Source organism: Myotis davidii, unplaced genomic scaffold (assembly GCF_000327345.1).
Source record: "Myotis davidii unplaced genomic scaffold, ASM32734v1 scaffold217, whole genome shotgun sequence".
Lineage (NCBI taxonomy): Eukaryota > Metazoa > Chordata > Mammalia > Chiroptera > Vespertilionidae > Myotis > Myotis davidii.
The window spans coordinates 4,698,278-4,720,986 of record NW_006290034.1 but is presented as its reverse complement, the minus strand read 5'-3'; the positions used below and the strand labels follow the sequence as shown (position 1 = coordinate 4,720,986).

The following is a 22,709-nucleotide window of genomic DNA, read 5'->3' as shown; positions in this document are numbered from 1 at the left end:
TGCCTTCACGATTATCACTGAGTTGTTCTAAGTGAGAAGCACCCACTTTGTTCTGGCTCGGACACTGGGACAGCCCACTTCCACACATTATTCTAATATATTTAACAACCAGGCTCTTCTCCTTTCGCACAGAACAGGACAGACAATGAAGACAGTCACTGAAAACCAGGGGCTCTGTTGGCATAACTGAGAACATCAAGGACGAGCACAAGGACAAAGGCCCGGCTGCCCATGGACAAGGCTGATTTCTCAGAGCGTAAGGCTTCCAAGCAACGGGAGGGCTTCCCTGACGATGGGGGTTTCTCCCAAACTAAGCTACATGCTGATCACAATTTTTCCTCGGAAAACAACATCCTGGGTGTCTCAGATCGAGTGATTCCAACAGCAGAGGACCCTCAAGAGAGGACTGCCCATGAAGGGACGTGCAGAAATGCAGGCACGGTTATGACTCTGGGTAAAACGACTGAACACGCTGCCAAGAAAAAATCTGATGAAGAGCAATGCTGCCCCCCAACTCTTCACATCCCAGCTAAGAAAGGGGACCGTTCAAAGTCAGACCTTTCTGATGTTTTGCAGCATCATTTTTCCAAAGAGGAGCTTTTAAAAGGCCAAGGCAGTCATTGTGAAACTCTCCCAGAGGTCTCCGGTGCGGACAGTCTTGATGAAGCCATTGTTAAAAGTTTTATTTTGCATTATGTTAAGAGTTTTTGGCCAAAAGAACCAACCCCAGAACTCGCTGACCAGCTCAACCCCCTGAGGGAAGGTGACATGGGCAGTGAGCCCAGCTGTTGCCCCACCATGACAGCAGAAAACACCTCTGAGACAGAAGAGCCAGTGGCTGCGGGAGACGGCAGCCTTCCACAAAGTTCCACTTTTCTAACTAAATCCAAGAGTCCAAGCAATAAACAAAAAGGCTGCCAAGGGCAGAAACTGCAGACGGAAAACACAAGATCAGGCCCTGGGTTCAAATATGGCCACGTCTGTTACCGGTTCTCTGATCGCTCTAGTGTTGCTCCCCAAGTGAAAATCCCTAAAAATAATACGATTGATAAACCGCTTCTAACAGATAAACAAGCCAGCTTTTCTCCTGAACTGAGAGCTGGGTTAGCTCTTGGGCAAGAAATTCCAGAAGGCATGGCTAGGCCAGACCATGCTGAGAAGGAAGAGCAGGAAAGGAAGACTGGGGACCGCTCCCAGCAGACAGAGGTAAGAGAAGTCGCCTCCGGAAACAGGCCCAGGCCGCTCCTCTGTGCCACAGCCGGTCTCTGGAAGGTGACTGACACCTGTTCCAGGTCTGAGGTTCTTGTTCCAGTTCTGAGCGAGTTCTGTGACCTCTCAGAAGACCACTGGGTGCCTCATGAGAAGCAGGGGCTGGAATAACAATAACACATCGTAGAATTAAATCCAAATTCTCCCACCTGGAATTTGAGTTTCCCCATCTTTTTTTAAAAATATGTTTTCATTGATTTCAGAGAGGAAGGGAGAGGGAGAGAGAGAGAGAGAGAAACATCAATGATGAGAGAGAATCTTTGATCGCCTGCCTCCTGCACGCCCCTCTCTGGGGATTGAGCCTGCAAACCGGGCATGTGTCCTGACCTAGAATTGAATCATGACCTCCTGGTTCATAGGTAGATGCTCAACCACTGAGCCACGCTGGCTGGGCTTCTCTAGTCCTTTCAGGTTGGAGAACTGGACTCTATAGGTTCCAAACCCATCATGTTACTGAGACATTCATAATCGTCAGCCTGGTGAGACCACAACCGTTTCCAGCGGTTCTCAACATGTGGGTCGCGACCCCTTTGGCGGCCGAATGACCCTTTCACAGGGGTCGCCTAAGACCATCCTGCATATCAGATATTTACATGACGATTCATAACAGTAGCAACATTGCAGTTATGAAGTAGCAACGAAAATAATTTTATGGTTGGGTCACAACATGAGGAACTGTATTTAAAGGGCCAGAAGGTTGAGAACCACTGGTTTAGCTGCTGGCACTGGCCTGTTTCTGAGCTCTGTGTGCTGTGAGTGATGGGCAGCCCCTCAATGCGAATCACTCTGGAATGTAAACTCCTGTCCCGCCTGTGTGAGCAGAAAGGGGCGTGTCCTGGTAAAAATCGCTGTCTTGACACCCGTTATGGAACGTAATGCACACTATTTTATGTTCTTCTCTAGGGTGTGGCTATCATGAGTTTGGTGTTAGTGAGAGCAACAGACCTGGTGAGAAGGCCTTATGGGGCTTGTGGTCTAGTTTTAGGAGAAATGTTTGCATGTTTCATATAATAGCATCAGACACGATAGTATTAACAGCTAATGTGTACTCAGTGCTTACCACATGCCTGAGTCTAAGTACTTAACACTTACTCCTCATAAGGACCCCAGGAATAGGTTCTGTTACTGTCCCCACTTTCCTGCTGTGAACTTGAGGGTTACGGTGATAAGTAATTGCCCTGGGCCACCCACAGATCAGTGTGGGAGGTGATTCAGCCTTGATGCAACCTGGAGGACCAGAACCATCAGCCATTCTGAATAATGGCGTCCTTGATCACTATCAACAGTAACACTTTCTTATCCTTTAATTATGCAGATGAAGCCTGCAACACACAGCCACCAAGAACATCTCACAGGTACAAGCGTTTTTCAACCTCTTTCATTTAGATACACGTTTAGAAAAAATTTTTAAATAGCAAATGGTGGTGATTGCCACCAACTTCCATTTTCAGGACTTAATAAATCTGCAGTGAACTTGAGATGAACGGTAGCCCAACTTATTCTCTCTTCTATAGGAACAGGATCTGAGACATGCCCCTGGAAGCTGTCATCAACCTCTCAGAAAGACCCTTCCTTGAGTTCTTCCATATTCCAGAAGATATCCCAAGGGAGAGAGATGTGCCAGAAGCTAAAAGAACAGACTGATCAGCTGAAGACTAAAGTAATACCTTTAAAGATTATGAAGAGTAGAAGTGAGCAAATTCAAATATAAGATACCATGCCACTCATGAAATATTGCATTTTTTTCACTGCAGGTGCAAGAATTTTCCAGAAGCCTAGTACAGGACTCCCCCAACTACGAGCAAGACGAGAGGCTGGTAATAAGTCTTTCCTGGGGAATCTGACACGGGAAAGTACAAGGGCTGCCCACCACCAGGCCTTCTCTGCAGGGGGCAGTGGAGGTGCTCGGGTGGAAACGTTCTGCCAGGGGTTAAGGGCAGTGACCTGTGCCCATGGCTGAACAGCCCCCAGAGGCCTGGCGTTGGTCATACATATATAACTCCCTAGAATGCTAAATCAAATTGAATTAAGCATTAAATATGTTCTTAATAACATATTTCAAGCTGGTTATATGGAAGCTCGAACAGAATTGTGCTAATGTTTATGAGATTTCTTCTTTCCCTTCACCATCTTCCCATCCCCCATTCTCCTTCCCGAAGTGCTGAGGCTCAGGTCTCACTGATTATTTGAGGGCTGGGGCTTCTTGTTACAGGAACGAAAAGAGCTTAGAATTCCTCTATGTGCTCAGCCCTCTCTCTTTCTCAGGGGATCTATTACGTATGGCTGTTCGCTGTTTTTCTTCACCGGTTGCCCCGTAATAAATCTGAGACCAGGGCAGGTCCAAGAGACCAGCACACCAGCTGTTAAAAGGATCACCAAGCCCATCCAGAGTCGATGGGTCCCAGGGGTGTAGGTTATAAGAATTACCAGGATCTGGCAACTCAATATATAATAACACTTCAAAAACTTAAAATTGATCCTGAAGCTGTGCTTTCAGGTCAAAATCTTTGGGTTCCACATCCTTGCTGGTTGTATTTAATCAAGTCACTCATTTATATTGTAACCACCACAGCCTTGTTCATCAGTGCCCGGGTCACGGGAAGTGGGGGTGGAGCCTGGCAATGGGGCAATACGCTGAGACTGTGAGAGCCAGAAATGTGCAAAGTGGGAGATGTAGTCTAGGCCACTGGGTCAACCGCAAGACATGGTCACAAGTCCTGATGTGAAGAGCACCAGCAAAGCTCAGGGAGGCTGTGCTTCGGAGCCCCGACGGCACAAAACTGGGAGGATCCGAACCTTAAGAGACGTTCCTTACTCATTCATTCATCACACTAATTAAATAACTCATTAATTCATTCAACAAACACTTATTGGTGCTTCCCATGTCCCAGACTCTCTACCAGGCATTTGGAGATGATGAAACTATTTCTTTTTCTAGCGGCGGATAGTCTCCTAGGAACAGGTGGGTAAATAGACAAGTGACACAAGCTTGAGAAAGGTTATAGGTGATGCTAAGGGCGGCAGGGAAGAGGCTCACCCTTGTTAGTCAGAGCAAGGCGCTTTAGAGGGCTTCCTAGGAGGACTCTGAGCTGGGTATTGTAGGAGGAATCTAGGTAAGCTTGGCAGAGGAGGGAGCAAGGGGTGGTCCAGGAAAAGGAACCAGCAGGTGCCATGGTCCAGGAAGGAAAGTGCTGAGCGTATGAGGAACCACATGGTGCAACAATTGACCAGATGGAGCCCAGGGTACTTGTGGTGAAGGGAGGAATGGACAAGACTAGAAGGGTAGACAACAGCTAGATCATTAAAGCCCTTTAAACCACACTGGGAGCTTGGATTTCATCCTGAGGTTGAGTGATGGGCAGCCTGGGGGACTTAAAATCAAGTAAAAGCAAACACCAAGGGGGCAAGACTGTAGGGACAGAGACTGGCTAGGAAGTCATATCCAGGGAACACGTTATGAGGACCTGAACCAAGGCTGGCAATAAGGATGAGAAGGGACAAATCTAAGGGGTAAGGAAGCGGGGGCAGATTGAAAGGGGTGAGTAAAGGGAGGGAGGAGGCTTGGATGAATTTCAGATTGGTAGCTTGGACAATTGAGGTCAGGAATAAAAGTGGAGGGTCCAGTTCAGAATGGTGTGGGAGGCAGGCAGGAGGCCAGTTCCGTTTGTGACACTGTGAGCTCCCTGTGGGATTTCCAGTTGGAGAGGTCCAGGAGGCAATTAGAACGATGGGCTTGTTTGGGCCAGAAATGTAAACTTGAGTGTAGCTGTGGGTTGAAGCTATGGGGTGTATGAGGTTACCTAGGCAAAGACACAGCGTAAGCAGTGAAGTCCGAGGTTAGAATCATGGGAAACAGCCATCCAGGGCAGGTGAAAGAAGCAAGGTCCCCCAAGGAGACTGTGAGGAGTGACTCTAAAGGCCAAGGCAGCCCTGGAAGGGGCCGAGTTGCAGAGGCCCAGAGAAAAGACAGCGTTAAGATGTAGGGAGTGAGCCACACCCTCAAATGTTCAAGGAAGGAAGGAAGGAATGCATGATGTGCCTTGGGTTTGGCAACCCGGAGGTCACGAGGGACCTTGGCAGCTCGGTTTCAATAAAGTGGTGGGTCTATGGAAGTCAGATTGGGGGAATTAAGGAGTGAATGACAAAGGCAAACTCCAAAAACCCAGGCTTTTAGGAACTGGGAGAACACAGAATTTTTTTAAAAATATATTTCTTTATTGATTTCAGAGAGGAAGGGAGAAGGAGGGAGAGAGAGAAACATGAATGATGAGAATCATTGATTGGCTGCCTCCTGCACACCCTGTACTGAGGAACGAGCCCGCAACCAGGCATGTGCCCTTAGCCGGAATTGAACCTGGGACCCTTCAGTCCGCAGGCTGACACTCTATCCACTGAGCCAAGCCGGCTAGGGCAGAACACAGAATTTTAAGGGGCCGAGCAAAGCAGGGGGAACTGGTTCAAAACACTGGCCTTCTGAAGCCTCGACTCAGGACGTTTCTTCCTGATGTTCAAGGGCATGTGGGGATTTGTGTTGGGACCTGAGAGGGGAGGGGAGGGGAGGGGAGGGGATCATTGACTGTGAGGTTTATAGAATCAGCGGCCTGGTAGGAACTAGGTGGCCTGCTCCAATGAGCAATCGAGGAGAGTTTAATAAGCCATCATTTAACAACAGTGTGGGCAAGGTTAGGGACAGAGGAAGAACAGATACTCCAGCCCAAGGAGAGTAGCTGTAGCTGTAGGAGTAGCTGACAAGCTCTGTGGCTTTTGGTAGAGACACACTTGGTGCATGATGATACCTGCAGGAGGAAATCAGGGAAACAAAGACCCCTACCTCATCCTTCTTCAGTTCTTCCCTCCTGTTGATGTCTATGGAAGGTCAGCCTCCTGGGTGGAGCACGGAGAAGGATGGAGGATGGATCTGGGGGGAGAAATGGAAAATATTTACCACACTTGCCTTTTTTTTACACCCAATAGCCAATGTTTCCAAACTTCTTTACCCATTGTTAATAATAATAATGATAGCTACCCACTGTTGAGTATGTACTATGCTCCTGACACTAAGCATTAGCTCATTTAATTTTCACAATATGAAAAAATTGAAGTTTAGAGTTCAAGTTCACTAAAATCATACAATTAGTAGGGGACAGAGTCTGAACTTGAACCCTGGTGGTCTGATCCTTTAACTCCTGATCCTTTTCTTGCCCTGGGGAATCTCTGATTCATCCTCTCCCCTCCATTTTCATGAGTGCTGCCTGGTCCAGGCCCTCCTGAGTACCCTTCAAGCCTGACTTCAGTCTCACCTCTTCCACTGAGCCATGGCAAAGTACTCCGATCCAGCCCAGGGCCAGATGTAGACATTGATCAGGGAATGTTTAGCGGCTGGGACTGTAGGGCTAAAGTCTCTATACTTCCAGACAAGACCCTGACCTGCACGGTTTACACAGGCACCTGTGTGAGGCTGCATGTGGTGACGTGGTGACATCTGGAAGACCCATTACAGCTTGGGGCTAAACTCCCAGCTGTTCCTTCTTCATCTCACCCTCTAAATGCCAGAGACTCAAAGCCAGGTTCCCTAAGCTCAGTTCCCTTGTAAGATCTATGTGGCATCAGACTTATTCCTTAGTGCTCCACATTCCTCCTCTATAAAATCAGGGTAATAAATCTACTTTGCAACATCTACAACACTGATGAGTAAGTTAAGTAAGAAAAGGAACAGAATGTATTCTAGAAGCTAAAAATCATTCTGCAAATATACAGGGTTATTATAATGTCCCATCAAGAGGCTCCGAGTGGGTTCTGGGAGAGAAATCAGAAACACTGAACTTTTCAGCTTTGTGCTACGAGGGAGGGTGGTATGTGGAGAAGGCCCCTGTCTGAATTTTAGATGTCAGACTCCAAAACAAAGCAATGGCCAGGAGAAGGATGACGGCTCTGTTTTGCATTACTGTAGGGCACACCCTCACGGGCTTGGGGGAACAACTCCATGCGCAGGGTTCCATGGGAATGATGCCAGTGCCTTCTCTGCCACAGGAGCTGCAGAAACTGCAGGCACATCTGGAACTGCTGAAGCAGGAGTTTGTGGCTGAGGAGCAGCTGACTTTGGAACAGCAAGTCCACAAGCCTAAATCCCCAGCTGTCAGTGACTATGACCCCAAAAGGTCAGGTTTAAACTGTGAGAGGTGGAAGGGTTGGAGAAGAGATCTCTTCAGGTGGGACGCGGATGTGGCTGCTGGTTTCGTGCCTGGGAGCCACGAAAGGCCCAGAAAGGTCTAGGGTCAGTAAAACCCCTGCCACCAATGAGTAGGTGTCACCGCATGCCAAAGACAGTGAGGAATTCCTGCTACGCGGAAGGTCCTGTGCTAGGTGATGACCAGATGACGTGTCCAGAGTGAACAGCTGTCTCCTGGTGGAGACAATGTGCCGCCATCTTGCATTTCGTGGATGTCATTAGAGTTGGTTCTGAGACGCAGAAGAGCACAAGAAGACCGTGGAAGGGCTCACAGTCTAACCCAGAGGCCCTTCCCTCTCCACGCTCCTGTTGTCTCCCTCACCCCCTCTTGCCCTTATTTTTCCTGCCTGGTTCTTCTCTCCTGCCCCACTCCCCCCCGCTTCCCCCCCCTTTCTTTCTCATCCACAGACCATTTCAAAGGGGCAGTGGGCTGGAGAGGATTGTTGTCAGGTTGGTTAATGTTGGGGTGAGGGACCCACAAATCCTGATAAAGGGAAAATGTTAAAACTTAAGTGATTCCTGAGCAAATCCACATTAGAATCTTGGATGCATACTTACACTGAAGTTTCCAACTGGCCATTTTTATGGCACCACAATCCTCTTTCCAACCCAAATAGCTTTAAGATGTATTCCAGGAATCAAGGCTCGGATTGTTTCCATATAATTTCCTGCTATGAATTAAAAGAATCCATTCAGTGGGCTTAATATTCGTAAGGTCAGCTCTTTCTATTCCTAGCATTTTAACACAAATCATTCTTGATGCCAAAATAGTTTAATGGCTTATTTTTTAGCACTTGCATCCTGAGGCTTTTTTCCCCCAAAGTACAATTTTACTTTTTCAAAAAAATGAATGAAACCTCTGTCTACTGTTATTTCAATACCAACTAATTAGACAGCAAGGATGGGGTTTTTTAATATTGATTTTTCCCTCCAAAGCCTTTTTAAAAAAAGATCTCCATATGCTTTCTCTATTTGTTTAAGAACGAAAAGAGTAAGGATATTTATTTTCCAAGGAATCCCACTGTTGGCAGGGGTTTTAAAGACAGGCCTCAGTGCACATGAAGACCAAAGTTATGCAATCCAGGCCTTATTTATATCCCAGTTACACCCACACTGCCTGGCCCCAGCATAAGCCAACAGAGTCCCAACTGCAATTATATCCCATACACAGGAGAAGCTTCCACACGGGCGAGCTCAGTAAACTCAGTGACACCACCTCGGGCAAGAGACGCTGCTCGGTCCCAGGCTGGTCCTCCTGCTCTCACATGGGCGTAACCTGTCAATGAGCAGAACCCCATGCCCTGGAGGGGCTGGTATGTCAAGAAGCTTCTAAGCCCTGAGACCAAAGGCCATTGCAGATAGCTTTTTCTGTAGAGAAAGAATTCTGCAGATTCATCAGCTAATCGCTTGTTGAAGTCAACTGCTGCACTCTTATAAAAACCTTCTTATTATTGCCTTTCAAAGGTAAGATGCAAAAATAACTGTTTGGATTTAATGCATCTTGTTTGTTAGAATGTTGTCTGGAAGTTGTTTGAATCTTTCACACACACCAACACCCGAAACCAAGGGGCCAAGAAATGGGATTCTACCTCCATCAAGCCCTGGTATTATCGTCTTTGGTTTTACAGAAAAGATAAATTCCCTCAAAAATATCTTTTCTCTGTCTCCAAATCTGCATGTTTTCACACACACACACACACACACACACACCTTTCTTCCTTCACTCACTTTGCGGCCTCTCCAGCCCCATCTCTTCCCACGACCTGCAGCCTGCTTCAGCGTTTCTCTTCCTTCACACGTTCAGTCTCTCCTTGTCCGCTCTTCATTCTCTTCTGCCTGCCAGGGCAGAACACATTTCCCCATATCTTATTTGATTATCAATATGGTTTTTCATGCTGAGATCCTAGTCCCACCACTTACTGAACAGGCCAGCCTTTCCCATGGTGGAAAAAGCCATGTTATCGTATACGAAATCTCCATGGGTAACGGGACGGGTCTGTTCCATTCCACTGACCTAGGTATCTACTCCTACGTCAACCACACAGTTTAAATTACTGGAGTTTAGTATAGATTCTGAAATGTTTCCTCCTGTTTAAACTTTCTTTAGCTATTCTTGCACTCTTTTATTAAAACTTTATCATCAGCTCACCAGACGTCCTTAAGAAAATTCCATTAGAATTTTGTTCAGGATCGTGTTGAATTTACAGATTAGTTTGGGAGGAATTAAAGCCTTTGCAGTGAGTATTTGGGTCCAGGAGCTTGTTTTCTTCATGTAGATGTGACACATTTTTTTGTTAAACTTGAGACATTGGAAGCACAGGAAGATTAAGTGATTTGCCTGAGGATGCACAGCCAATGGAGAGCAAAACAGGGATCAGAGCCCAGGCCTTTCAAGTGACACTGAAACAGGATGCCCATCAGGGCAGGTGTCCGTTATGGGTCCTTTCTGAGGACAGGCCATTTAATAACATAGATCAACGCCATGGTCAAGACCTGCTGTTACTCGTTAGAATGTTGACTGCATGCCCCACACGATGCCTTCTGTTCATTTAGGAAAGCGGAAGGTGAAGTCTCCAGGATGGAGATGCTACTTGAAGATGTTGAAGGGAAGGCTGACGAAGGCAAACACACTTCAGCTGGCTCTCTTCCCGAGCGTTCGCCAACCCCCCAAGGTGGCCTGCCATCCGCATCCTCTCCACCCTCAGATGAGGTAATGCATAACCTACAGCCCAATTCCATGCCAGGAATCCCGGGTCCTGTGCATTTATAGCATACGCATTCATGGAATTACAAAATTCTACTTTAATATTTCATAAAATTTAACTTCCCAAAGTCCCATGAATCATATTATTTTCAATGGAACCAGCTTGTAAAAATTAGAAGCTATTTCAAGTTTTGGTTTTTAAAACCTTTCATTAGTTTAGGCTGCAGCAATGTAGTTTATACTAATGAACTGCTGAAGAGCTATTTCTTCAGGACGGATAGTAATATTTCTGTGGATCGTGCCTGGAAGAAATAATTTTTCTTTTTAATGGTTTTGTACTCACTCTTCCAAATGAGAATGACACTCTCAGTGCAAGAGCTATTTCCATGAGTCCACATCTGCATTTCCTTTCTCGCAAGCTAAATTCTTTTGGATTGTCTAAAGATGCAATATTAGGAATTCCAATCCATCACCACTGTCTTTCTACACTTTTTACTTTTTGTAGCCTCAACTATTGGAACATTTCAGACTAAATTCTGAGAAACTGAATTGTCTGGATAATTGCCTTAACTTGATTCTTTGGTTTCAGCCGGTATGTGAAGGCACAGCCTGCGGCTGACGTTCAAAAGTTGAATAGGTTTTTGTCAGAGTCAAGGACAACATGTTGAGCATTATTCACAGTGGTGGGGCAAAAGTAGGTTTACAGTTGTATGTGTAAAACAGTGCTTATTCTTGTATTATGTATTAATTTTTTAAAAAATATATTTTGATTTTTACAGAGAGGAAAGGAGAGGGATAGAGAGTTAGAAACATAGATGAGAGAGAAACATCTATCAGCTGCCTCCTGCACACCCCCTACTGGGGATGTGCCCACAACCAAGGTACATGTCCTTGACCGGAATCGAACCTGGGACCCTTCAGTTCACAGGCCAACTCTCTATCCACTGAGCCAAACCAGTTAGGGCTATGTATTAATTTTTTATCAATTATTGTTTTAATTTCCAAAGGAACGTTGTAAACCTTTTGCCCCACCCTGTATAAATGTTAGCCTTTCCAAAGAAGCATGTTCACATCCTCAAAACACCTAGCTTCCTGGCAAAATCTCATTCATTTTAAGGCCCAGCTGCAGAGTTAGACCAGACAACTGGGAAAATATTAAGTGCAAATCAAGTTCAGTATCGAGATTTTTAGTACACAAAGTGCTCTAAGGAGCAGGACTGTGCTTAAGAACACAGCATTTGGGGAAAGGGGCAAATCCCAGCTCTGTGTGTTACTTGCTACTCTGGGTGACCTGTCAGGTTGCTTAAGTTCTCTGAGCCTCAGGTTACTCATCATTAAAATGGGAACAATGGCCCAGGGTGGTGGGAAGGAATAAGGAGGCTACCGGAGAAGCACCTGGCACAGGAGCAGTCAACAAATGTTTGTTTTCGTCATAAGGAAACACTGAAACCTTCCCCAAAACGAACGGGCAAAAATTGTGAACTAAAAAGTCGCAAGTAGGAAATACAACTATAATAAGCAAGCAGCTGGGAAACGCTTACCTCCTTTAATAGCAGAGGAAACGCTCATGAACGCAGGGTGCCGCCCCTTATTAAATTAACAAAAACATTTTCAACTGATCATTCCTGATGCAGTGGAAGGTGTGGCCACTGAGTGACCCACATTGTTGGTGGCTGTGTAATTCCCACTGTTGTGGAAAGCAATTTGCCAGTTCCTGTCATCACACAAACATGTTCGTACCCTTTGACCCAGACACTTCCTAAGGAAGTCATTCAAACACGGAAAAAGCTATCTGCACAATGCTGCTTGTGCCGGCACTGTTTATCACGGTGAGAAGGGTGCGTTTCTCTTCTGTTCCCCTAGAGCACGGCGGGGAAGGTCCAGCCCGTGGGCTGTAGAAGGCTCAGGAAATCATTTGGTCTGGCCCTGCCGAGACATTAGGGTGAGCTAATTAAATGTTTGACCAAGTGTAGCAGGCTAATTTTTAAGTTGATAATTTTGTATGGCCCTCAAATGATGTTATAAATATCCAGAAAAAAGGTTCCCCACCCCTGAAAAGGGTGAAACCACCGTAAGAAATACAGGCTAGGTGGTGTCAGCCCTTTCAGGCCAGTAATGCCATTTTTTTTTTGAAGTGGGGGTGGTACTAATTCCCTAAACTTGGTTGTAATTCTTAGTGGATTGTATTTTTTGGAAAAGCTTTCAGAGCTCTACTAACTGATGGTCGGATTGATTGATTTAAAATTAGCTTCTAACATCTGTTCGTCCTCTGGTGAAACCAAAGGGTAAGAAAAAGGGAAGAATACCCTCTCATCTGTACATGAGATTTAAAAATCTGCTTGGGGGAGGGAAGAAGACAGTATGTTGTGTTGAAGGTTCTTTCTCTAAGTCCTGGCCTACAGCACAGACCCACCGAGGGAGGAGTGAGAACCGAGCCGCCTGCGATGGTGAGCAGCGAGCTTGGGCTGCTTGCTGGGCAGAGCTGTGCATGAATGTGAGCAGCCAGGGGGTGAGTCACTTCCTGGGTCACAGCTGCATCTGTGTGCTTTGTGGTGCAGGACCCCCGCCACACCTCCGCCTCCGGAAGGCAGCAATGTGCAGAGACAACCGGCCGGAGCTGTGCCTTCTGCCACCGGGTCCTCGAATGGTGAGGGCTTCTGGCTGCTAAGCTGCCGGGTGGGTGGGAGCCGGGCCTAGAATAATGCCTCCAGTGAGCGTGGGCGTCAGCTCGCTGACCAGCTGCCAGAGCCACTGGCCCAGTTACAGAACCGCAGACCTCGGGGCTGGGCACACAGCCAGCCTCCCTCCCATGTACAAGTCCCTGTGGCTGTGGTTCTCCACTGGGGACAGCATCAAAGTCATCGGGCAGATGTTTAAATCATGCACACGCCTCAGCCCCACCTACTGTGACATCCTTGCCAGGGTGGGGCCTGGGAGGAATTCTTGTTTACATCTCCCGGGTGATCCTGATGAGCCCCTGGGGGAGAATCTCGGCTACAGCACAGGGAGGGGGGTCTGTCCTGAGGGCTCCTGGGAACACTGCCAGGTGGGATAGTGTCACACACCCCTGTCCACCGGCTCTCCACCACCACCCCACTGGGATGAGGGAAATTCCCTGTTGGGTTCCCCCTCTGCTCCCGGGTCCCACCAGAAATAAACATTATCCCACACCTCAGGGCTTACTTCTCCCATCACTCGGCATGAAATCTTCCAAGTTATAAATCACGCACACAGACATAAAACCCTACGTAGACACCCGTAATGCTTTGGAAATGCTCATTGGAGCAGCTGCTGGCCCATGTGAATTCAGCATCATTTATTTGAAGCTTCCATGGACTGGGGCCAAAGCCTGGCTAACTACCTTGGGAAGGTCAGGAGCATGGAGGGCAGAGCTGTTTGGCAGCTGCTGTTACATGCCCGTAATGGACGAATAGAAGCAGATGAGGAGGCTGACAGACTGGGGTTTCCTGAAAGAAAGCATTCCCCACGGGAACCGCACTCGTCATAAGTGTTCCATTGAGTTTCTGCCTCCCGCTCCCTACAAGGGACACAGCAAGGTGTGTGTGCTAACATCTACTGGTGTCACCTGATGAGGCTCAGGACTTTAAACCGCCATGTCCGTCATCAGCTCTGACTCTAAACACAAGGGGCACTGATGTGCTTACTCCCCAGTCATCCCTGCCCACTGTTTGTATTTCTAGAATTAAACCTAGATTCTGAATGATTTTTAGGTTTTATTAAGTATAAAATTTTTTTATGCTTAAAGAACATTTTCATCAAGCATTCATAAGGTACTAAATGTTTCTCTTCCAAATTCCTAGCATAGACCTAGAGGGACCAGTGCTCTAGACTAAATATAGCTTACTCCCCAGTCATCCCTGCCCACTGTTTGTATTTCTAGAATTAAACCTAGATTCTGAATGATTTTTAGGTTTTATTAAGTATAAAATTTTTTTATGCTTAAAGAACATTTTCATCAAGCATTCATAAGGTACTAAATGTTTCTCTTCCAAATTCCTAGCATAGACCTAGAGGGACCAGTGTTCTAGACTAAATATACTTTTCTCTGATGGACAAGATGGAGAGAAAAGCACAACCAAGTATAAAATCAGACCTAACAGTGAAGCTACTGCTGGGGAGGGAGGAGGCAGACATGAGTTACAAACTGCAATCTCGGTCAGTGCCGTAATAGTCCCCGAGGAATGAACTGAGCAGAGGGCTCCTCTTCGCTCTTTTAGCAGGAGCTCGCAGGTGGGGTGTGTTCCTTGTAAAGCTTACTGATGGACAGGATGCTGCAGGGCATTTGCAGGGTGGTGTGTCTGCATGCAGGTAAATGGCATAGATGCTGCATGCAAATGCTTATCCCTTTGTGTTGTTTCTGCGGCAGGACTGGATTTAAGCCGCTAAGACTGTCTTCTCAAGTAGAGTTGCCCTGAGCTGTTACATTTGGCAGGAAGATTTCAGCGCACAGAGACGCTTAAGAGGCAGAAAAAGAAAGTCGTGTTGGAATGAACTCACTAGAGTGAGATCCAAGTTTCCCACTTTGGAGAGCAGATGTTCAGAGGCCCCAGCGGAGGGGTGGAGAGAGAAAATGGGGTGTGAGGAAGTGTGACTCAGGAGGACAGAGTGTTTTTCCAAGAGGAGGGGAAAGGCTTGGCTTCCCAGCCCCAACCCCACAGGCACAGCAAGACCTGCCCGCTGGTGCCAAGCAGCACCTCAGACCCTCCCTGGGAATCGGTCTCAGCCCTGCCTCACCCGTTCGGGCCAGGATCCCTGGGCACGGCGCCTCCACACGAGGAATGAGCACCTTCCCCGGGGGCTGTTACTGTCCCCAGGGGCTGAGCGAGAGCTTTAAGAATGTTTGTGGGATTCCTTTGAAGGAGTTAGGATTTCTGTGAAGGAGGGAGTCTGAAGCAACAGGTCAGAGCAAGCAGCTGGTAAATGACAATTGTAGGGCATCTTTCTGATGCCCCCTGGTGGCCTGTACTGATAAAATTAAGCTCAGATGTCCCCCAGCCTCTAGACCAGTGGTTCTCAACCTGTGGGTCGTGACCCCTTTGGGAGTCTAACGACCCTTTCACAGGGGTTGCCTAAGACCATCGGAAAACACATATATAATTACATATTGTTTTGTGATTAATCACTATGCTTTAATTATGTTCAATTTGTAACCATGAAATTGGGGGTCACCACAACATGGGGAACTGTATTAAAGGGCCGCGGCATTAGGAAGGTTGAGAACCACTGCTCTAGACCCATAAACCTGGGACAAAATCCGTTTATGGACTCTTGGGAAGCCATGTGACCCATAGTGGCATACAGCACAGCTTCTTCCCCCGATAAGAACTGATTGTGAAACATGAATATGAAAAAAGCTCCAAATTTTATAATTCCAAACTTTACATCTCTATACTGTGTATGTATGTTGATTAGATATTATCCTCTGCAGAACAGATTCACTTTTTAAAAAAATACAATATTTCCTCTTTTAAAAAAAAAATATATTGTTACTGATTTCAGAGAGGAAGGGAAAGGGAGAGAGACAAATGTCGATGAGAGAGAATCATTGATCAGCTGCCTCTTGCACATCCCCTACTGGGGATTGCGCCTGCAACCCAGGCATGTGCCCTTAACTGGAATTGAACCCAGACCCTTCAGTCCTGGTTGGTGCTCTATCCAGTGAGCCAAACCAGCTAAGGCCAAACAGATTCACTTTTAATGTTTGGAAACTATGTCCTTATCAGGCTAAGCTGCACTGGGTACCACTTCTCAGGGGGAAGCTCACAGACAGGCAGAGGGGACCCCTGGGAGGACGGCATGCCCCTGCTGTACCGTCCAGGCTGACATAAGAAACGCGACATGTCCCCTTTACCAATATGCTCACTATCTCTATTCAAAGTATACTGACGATTCATGGGGTCTATGCACCTTTTTAGGAAGCAAACCCTGGAGAAAGGCCACAGAAGGACCAGCTGTGGAGGGCTTCCCCTTGCCCTTCAGGAAAAGGCACCTTATCCAGACTCACTTCTCGGTAAGTTGAGGGGGCTGGGGCTGTGGGTATTCAGTCTCCAAGGTCCTTTCCCTGTGGGGTCTGCTCATGGTGGGCGCCAGCTTGCCATTGGCCACTCCAAATAGCACTGCCTAGGCTGCGGTGTTGCATGTTTTTTTTTTAATGTAAAGAATTAAAAATAAATGATTTAAAAGATGTAGTCAGGTAGGTGAACGTGCCCACACCTATTTCTGGCCAACACCTCAGGACTGCATAGACTAGGTCCCTGGGTGGCCCTGGGTGTGTCACCCATCCAGCACGACCCACGTGTACACCTATAAGTTTCCCACCGCGTGAGATCTGCTGCCCACTTGTCCATGCACGTGTCAGAGAAGCACAGACAGTCAGAGCTGGGAGGAGACCCAGAAAGCACAGGGCATGGAATTCAATGGTTTTTAGTCCTAGGAGCCTTCTTCAATGCGAATGGAAGCAGAACATCCTCTGGCAGCTTTGCCCTGGGTGGGGAAGAGGCGGGCCCGGGCCTGCCTGCTCAGGCAGCTCCTGAGTGTGACAATCACCCCCAAGCCTTCTACCCCATTTACACATGACGAACCGGAGCCAGAGAGCGAACAAGGATTATGCCCAGAGAGCTTACCTTCATACCGCCTGTTAGCCAAGAGCCGTTTCCCAACTCACTGTTCTGTCACACTTAGTTCTATTTGTTCTCTGTAGATGAGATATTTTGTGATAATAAATATAGGTTTCACTGAACACTTATATACCAGATGCTGTAACAGAGTAGAGCTTTTCGAAGTGTGGTCGAAGGCCTCTGGGAGTCCCTGAGACCCTTGCCGGGACCATGAGGTCCTCTCCTTTCTAACTATACTGTATATTGCTGCAAGGCCAATATTGCAACAGACTGAATGGAGATGCAGGTATGGAACCCTGCTGTCTTCTATTAACCCAGATATTCAAGATACTTGCCAAGACATAAAGCATGCCACTCTTCTAATTTCAAAAAGTTAGCTTTTGTTAAAAAGATGTTCTGTTAATATGAAATGGATTGTCATTTTAAATGATAACCATAAGTAAAATATTTTTTAGATACTTCAGTTAAAAAAAACTTTTTTAAGCCTTGGTCTACCCAGTCAGTCTTGGAAAGATCTGAGTGATTGAAGCAAAAATGATTTTAAGTTTATCTATAGATATTTCTCTACCCACCCATCTTAAGCTGACTGACTGTTGAGGACAGCTCTTCTCCAGTGCAGGGGGACATTCCTCCACAGGTACAGAAAATGGTGTGTATCATGGTACACGGCAGGACACACCACCTCAGCAGAAGTTCTCTAGGGCTCTCAATTTTATGTGTGTAGAAGGGTTATAAAATCAAAAGTTTGAGAACTGTTGACGTAGTATATATAATTTAACTGTACAACACCCATGTAAGGTAGGAATTATCTTTAGAGATAAGGAAATGGTGGCTCAGAAAAATTAAGAGACTTGCCAGGTCAAAGAGGTGGTGTGTCATTACCTACTGCTGGGTAACAGGGGACCCCAAAACATAATGACTCAGAACAGCCAACACTTACTAGCGCGTTTCTGTGGGTCAGGGATTTGGGAGCAGCTTACCTGGGTAGTTTGGGCTCAGTCTCTCTCACCAGGCTGCAGTTAAGGTGCTGGCCAGCACTGATGTCATCTGAAGGCTTGACCGGGGCTGAGAATCTGCTGCCTAGATGGTCACTCATAGGGCCATTGGTTGCTAGAGTGTCACTAAGACCTGGTAGGCAGCTTCCCCAGAGGAAGGGATCCATGAGAAAGAACAAGACTGGAAATGTCAATATCCTTTATGACCTGAGTTTGGAAGTTATTCACCATCACTACTGCTTTATTCTCTCTGTTAGAAGCGAGTCACTAATCCAGCCCACCTCTTGAATAACATGTCAAAGAATATGTGGAAAACAAAACAAAAGAATATGTGGAGCCCTAGCTGGTTTGGCTCAGTGGATAGAGCATCGGCCTGCGGACTGGGGGGGTCCCAGGTTCCATTCCAGTCAAGACCACATGTCTGGGTTCCTGGCTTAATCCCCAGTGGGGGTTTGCAGGAAGTGGCCAATCAATGATTCTCTCTCATCATTGATGTTTCTATCTCTACCTCTCCCTTTCTCTCTGAAATAAAAATATATTTTTTAAAAAGACTCAGTAACTTTTCTTCCTATATTCTTCAAAGTAACCCAACCCTGTTACTCTTTATCATAAAACGTTGCACGCACATGTGTGCATGCACACACACACACACGAAGAATATGTGGACATATGTCAACCCATCCAGCAAAGGGGCAGAGGCAGGCCTCAACTTCAGGCCTGTCTGAATCTCTCTCTCTCTCACTGTGCAACACAGCCTTCCCAGGGTAAGTCCCTGTCCTCTGTAATTTCCTTGGGTTCAGGATCAAGAAGGCACTCAGTAACTATGCACTGAGTGAGGTTCAGGGAAGAAAAGAGTCCTTTCTAGAGCTCCTCCCATTTGTGACTTACACTTTGAAAGACCAAGTCCCCGACAAGTGAACTCATGGATGCAGTGGCTGCTAGCAGTGGCAGAGGCTGTGTCCCGGCCTCTTCTCTCCTGGAGCTGAGATGCGGCTTGGACACCCGAGCCTGCGTGCTCACCTGCCTGGCCCAGGCTCCCACCCCGTGGCATCCCCTGGAGCATCCCACTGCCAAGCAGGTTCTAGACCTGCACCAGACACACGCTCTCCACCACTGGCCTCGGGTGACACTGGTGAGGGCACAGCTGATTCAAGTTCCTACCTGGGCTTATGAACTGCCTTGGGGAAAACGATCTTTCTAACCGCCTGGGTGACAAAACACGAGCTCCTGGCCCACAGCAGGGGATGAGAAGAGAATGTGGATCTACTGGGGCAAATCTGGAAAAATGACTAAATGCAAGATCATCTGATAACTCTGAGGGCCAAATTCTCACAGGCCCACTGTTCTGCGGGCCTTTACCAAGCACCCACGAGTGCTAGGCAAATGGAGGCTCTCGTATCAGAACACCTCTCCGCTGTCAGGAAGGGACCCTGAATGTCACTCCTGGGATGGCAACTCCCCTTGGTAACCACGGGGAAGTAAGATACTGTGGTGTCTAGTGCAGACCTGGCCCGGCTAGAGCTCTGCTCGCCACACCACATTGTATGACTACGACCGAGACTCACACTTCCTTGGTGTCACGGGTTTCTTCAGGTCCCGATACAGGACTCCGCGGCTCTTCTGCTCCCGGCGCTGGGCTGCAGAGCAACACCTGCGAGACCTGTGGTACTAGGACTCCCAACTGCCCCAGAGGCGGCCGGAAAGAACCACTTAAAGGTCAGGGCGACCAGGGAGCCTCCAAAGAGGTCAAAGTGGGGACAGCTGTTGTTCCCAGGCAATGAGTCTTATTTTTAATCTTTCCTTTTTAGAATTTCATTACAGATACGACACCCCGGGACAGAATTACTTAAATCATAGCAAAGGGAGAGCCTTTGTCCAGTTCCACTTTTTAAATGAAAATAAGAATTCTCCACCTTGTAAGTACACCTCCTCCATGATCCCATCTTTGTGAACAACCCAGTCTCCCTCCCAGGCCTGGGAGACCCACACTGCTCCTTCTTCTCCTGTCTGCTACTCCTGAGGGGGAGGGAAGCCTCGCTCCTAGAGACCAGAGGGTAAGACAGGAGGCCTGGAAGGAAAAAGAGGGGAAGGTAGAGGACGGAGGAGGGGTGACTTTAATACACATATCTTTTGTTTAGTCTCTAATTTCTAGAATTGTCCTAGTGACTTAATTTCTGACTCTTAGAACCCTAAGTCGGAGGGGACTTCAGGAATCCAAGTGGGTCAACCTCTTGGGAGACATTACCCCTCCACCTTCAGATGAAGTCATTGAGCCCAGAAAAGTTAGACCACATGCCCAGGTCGCACAGCTAGCACCCAGGGAACCTAGACTCCTGGCCTCTTGTCTGCTAATAATTCCTTTTAAAAATGGAATTTCTTTCCTGAATTCTCTGACTTCAGAATACTTGATACAAACTTCTTTGTCTCCCATGTTCCCCAATTTTCTTATTTATTAAATTTTTAACAAATGTTTCATTCACATAGAGAAGTTCAGGAAATGATACCCACATATCCACGATTTGGGGATCGTTTCTGATGCTCTGAATTTAATCAGAACCAACATTTTCCAGCTTATTCAAAACCAAACTGGATCTGTTCCCAGAGAGCAAATTCAAAATCCTCTCAAGATGAGCGTGAGCCCAAACCAGGAAAGTAAGTATCACTTTCTCATTAGTAATGACGACAAGAATGGCTACCCATTGGTTGGGTGCATACTATGTGCTTAATGCATTCAATTACCTCCCAAGATCATCTAGATTCTGATCCTAAGTAGGAGAGCCGGATTCAAACTGAAGTCTGGCTAAGACGTCAGTCTTTCATGTGTTCACTCACCACGTTATCTGCACGTCCACAGCAGGCACTGTGCTAGCTGCTAAACACTGTGGACTCTGTCCCTGCCCTCAGGGAGCTCACTTTTTGGGAAGAGGAGGTTGTGTGTGAGTGCCAAGAATAGGCCACTCAAAGTGCTATTATCTAATACGGGGGTTCAGGGAAGCTCAACTCCAAAGATTAAATGAATGAGCTAGCAAGGGAAACAGGGGGAAGAGAGACCCTTCCAGTCTACGTGAGCTTCCAATGTGGGAAGGCCCTGATGTGGGAAGCTCAGCTGCGGTCATCCACCAAGGCACTGTGACAGCGGCAACACGGAGGGTGCCGGCCTCCACACCAGCACACAGGCACCCTGCACCCCAGAGCTGAGGGTGGCGCTTCACACGAGTATCCTTGTGCTTTTGCCTTCCAGAAAAACCCTTAAGGCTCCCATGACCTCCGCTTCAGACCTAGCTACATCCTCCCCCCATTTCCACTCTGGCAGGGTTTCTGGAAGCCAATCCTTAAGCAACGTTAGCAATGACGAAGAAACGAAATCTGAGGTGAGGACTCAGAAAAACATTCTAGAATCTTTGCAGCTTGTAAGTTTGGTCTTGCTGACCACAAAATTGATGGCTTCTAAATTATTACAGTACGGAGCACCCAAATGCTCTGCTAACAACAGTGTGTGCTCAGCACTAACCTAAAGACAGAGGGTCTGAGCAGCCACGTGGTGTGTGCTACTCCTAAACTGGTTCCCAGGGAAACTTTGTGGGCAGTGCCTCAGCTACAGGATCCCCTGGCCGCTCTCAGGACTGTTCCGCCGACAATGGGCTTAGAGCTGCTAGCCACATATTTTTTCCAATCAGAAACTCGAATCCCAGGCCACTTCCCAAGGCTTGTGCACGCATGTGTGGTATCCCTGCCCTCTCAGTGGTCATGTCCCCCAGTCCCCTTCAGTGGCCCCAAGAACTTTCCTTTTCTCAGATCTCTTTCTCGACAGCAGGGAATGGGCCCAGCAGGTTTCTGACCTCACCCTCTGGTTCATGCTCATCAGTCACGTGTCAGTCCTTTTTCTGTCCTTTGCCCTAAAAAATACCTTCCATCTCTGACTGGTTTCCTAGGAAACCAACTCTCAAAAACAGAAACAGACCTGGTGGAAAAAACAGAATCAGACCGGGTGGAAAAAAGAGCACTCCCAATTCCACCTGGCAGTGTGTGATGACAGAACTCAGTTAACAAGAACAGTGGCAAACGTGTGTGACTAAAATAGGCGCACTTGTCCTCCGCAGGGTTTAGCCACGTCTCTGGACCATGCCCTGAGGACAGCCAACATTTTGAAAGAAACAACTGATCAAATGATCAGAACTATTGCAGAAGATCTCGCCAAACTACAGAGATGGAGGAATCGACTGAAATACTAGTTTGATGCAAGGTGACTGGGGATGTGAGAAAAAAAGAAAGGCAAAGAAAACTTAATCTTCCCCTCAAATTATTTTACTTATTACACAATTTAGAAGGATAAATTTCTAGAGAAAATGCCAAAACCATAAGAAATGGGGAACACAACGGTACTTAAATGAGAAAAAAGGGACCTCTGATTCTTATACTCTAATCAACAAGTATTTATTTTAAAATAAATCTGTTATTCCTAACACATAAGAGAAATTAAAACATACTTTTAGTTATTAGTATGGCAAAAAACAAACACGTTGGCAAACCCAGTATTAGAGGCTGGGGGAGACAGGTGCTCTCAGGCACTGATGCTGGAAGTACAAACTGGTGCAAATTCTATCAAATTCGACACGCACTTGACCCGAGCAGCAATTCCACCACCAGCTGTTTACTTCACAGGTGACTCACCCAACAGGCCACGGTATGTGAGGGAGGATGGCCATGCGGCACAGATGGGAACAGACCCAACTGGAACTAATCTAAACACCCAATGTGGCCATTCATAAACACAGATGTCGTCATACAATTAAGACTCTGCAGCCAGTGAAAAGAATGAGGTGGGTTAATCTTCAAGATAGTGGGGGGGGGGGGGGCACGATGCCTAATGACGC

The 22,709-nt window shown here is 47.0% G+C and overlaps 1 protein-coding gene across 1 annotated transcript; it reads left to right on the top strand.

Annotated features, from left to right (window-relative positions):
• The first annotated feature begins 29 nt into the window (after positions 1–29).
• AKNAD1 (AKNA domain containing 1) lies at positions 30–22,321 on the top strand. The gene is made up of 13 exons (XM_015563514.1): positions 30–1,206; positions 2,463–2,475; positions 2,784–2,929; positions 3,024–3,086; positions 7,300–7,427; positions 10,052–10,208; positions 12,716–12,849; positions 16,139–16,233; positions 19,429–19,551; positions 19,644–19,751; positions 20,406–20,487; positions 21,077–21,206; positions 21,936–22,321. Exons 1-13 carry the CDS (start codon positions 232–234, stop codon positions 22,065–22,067), a joined length of 2,286 nt encoding a protein of 761 aa, XP_015419000.1. The 5' UTR covers positions 30–231; the 3' UTR covers positions 22,068–22,321.
• Positions 22,322–22,709: the final 388 nt, after the last annotated feature.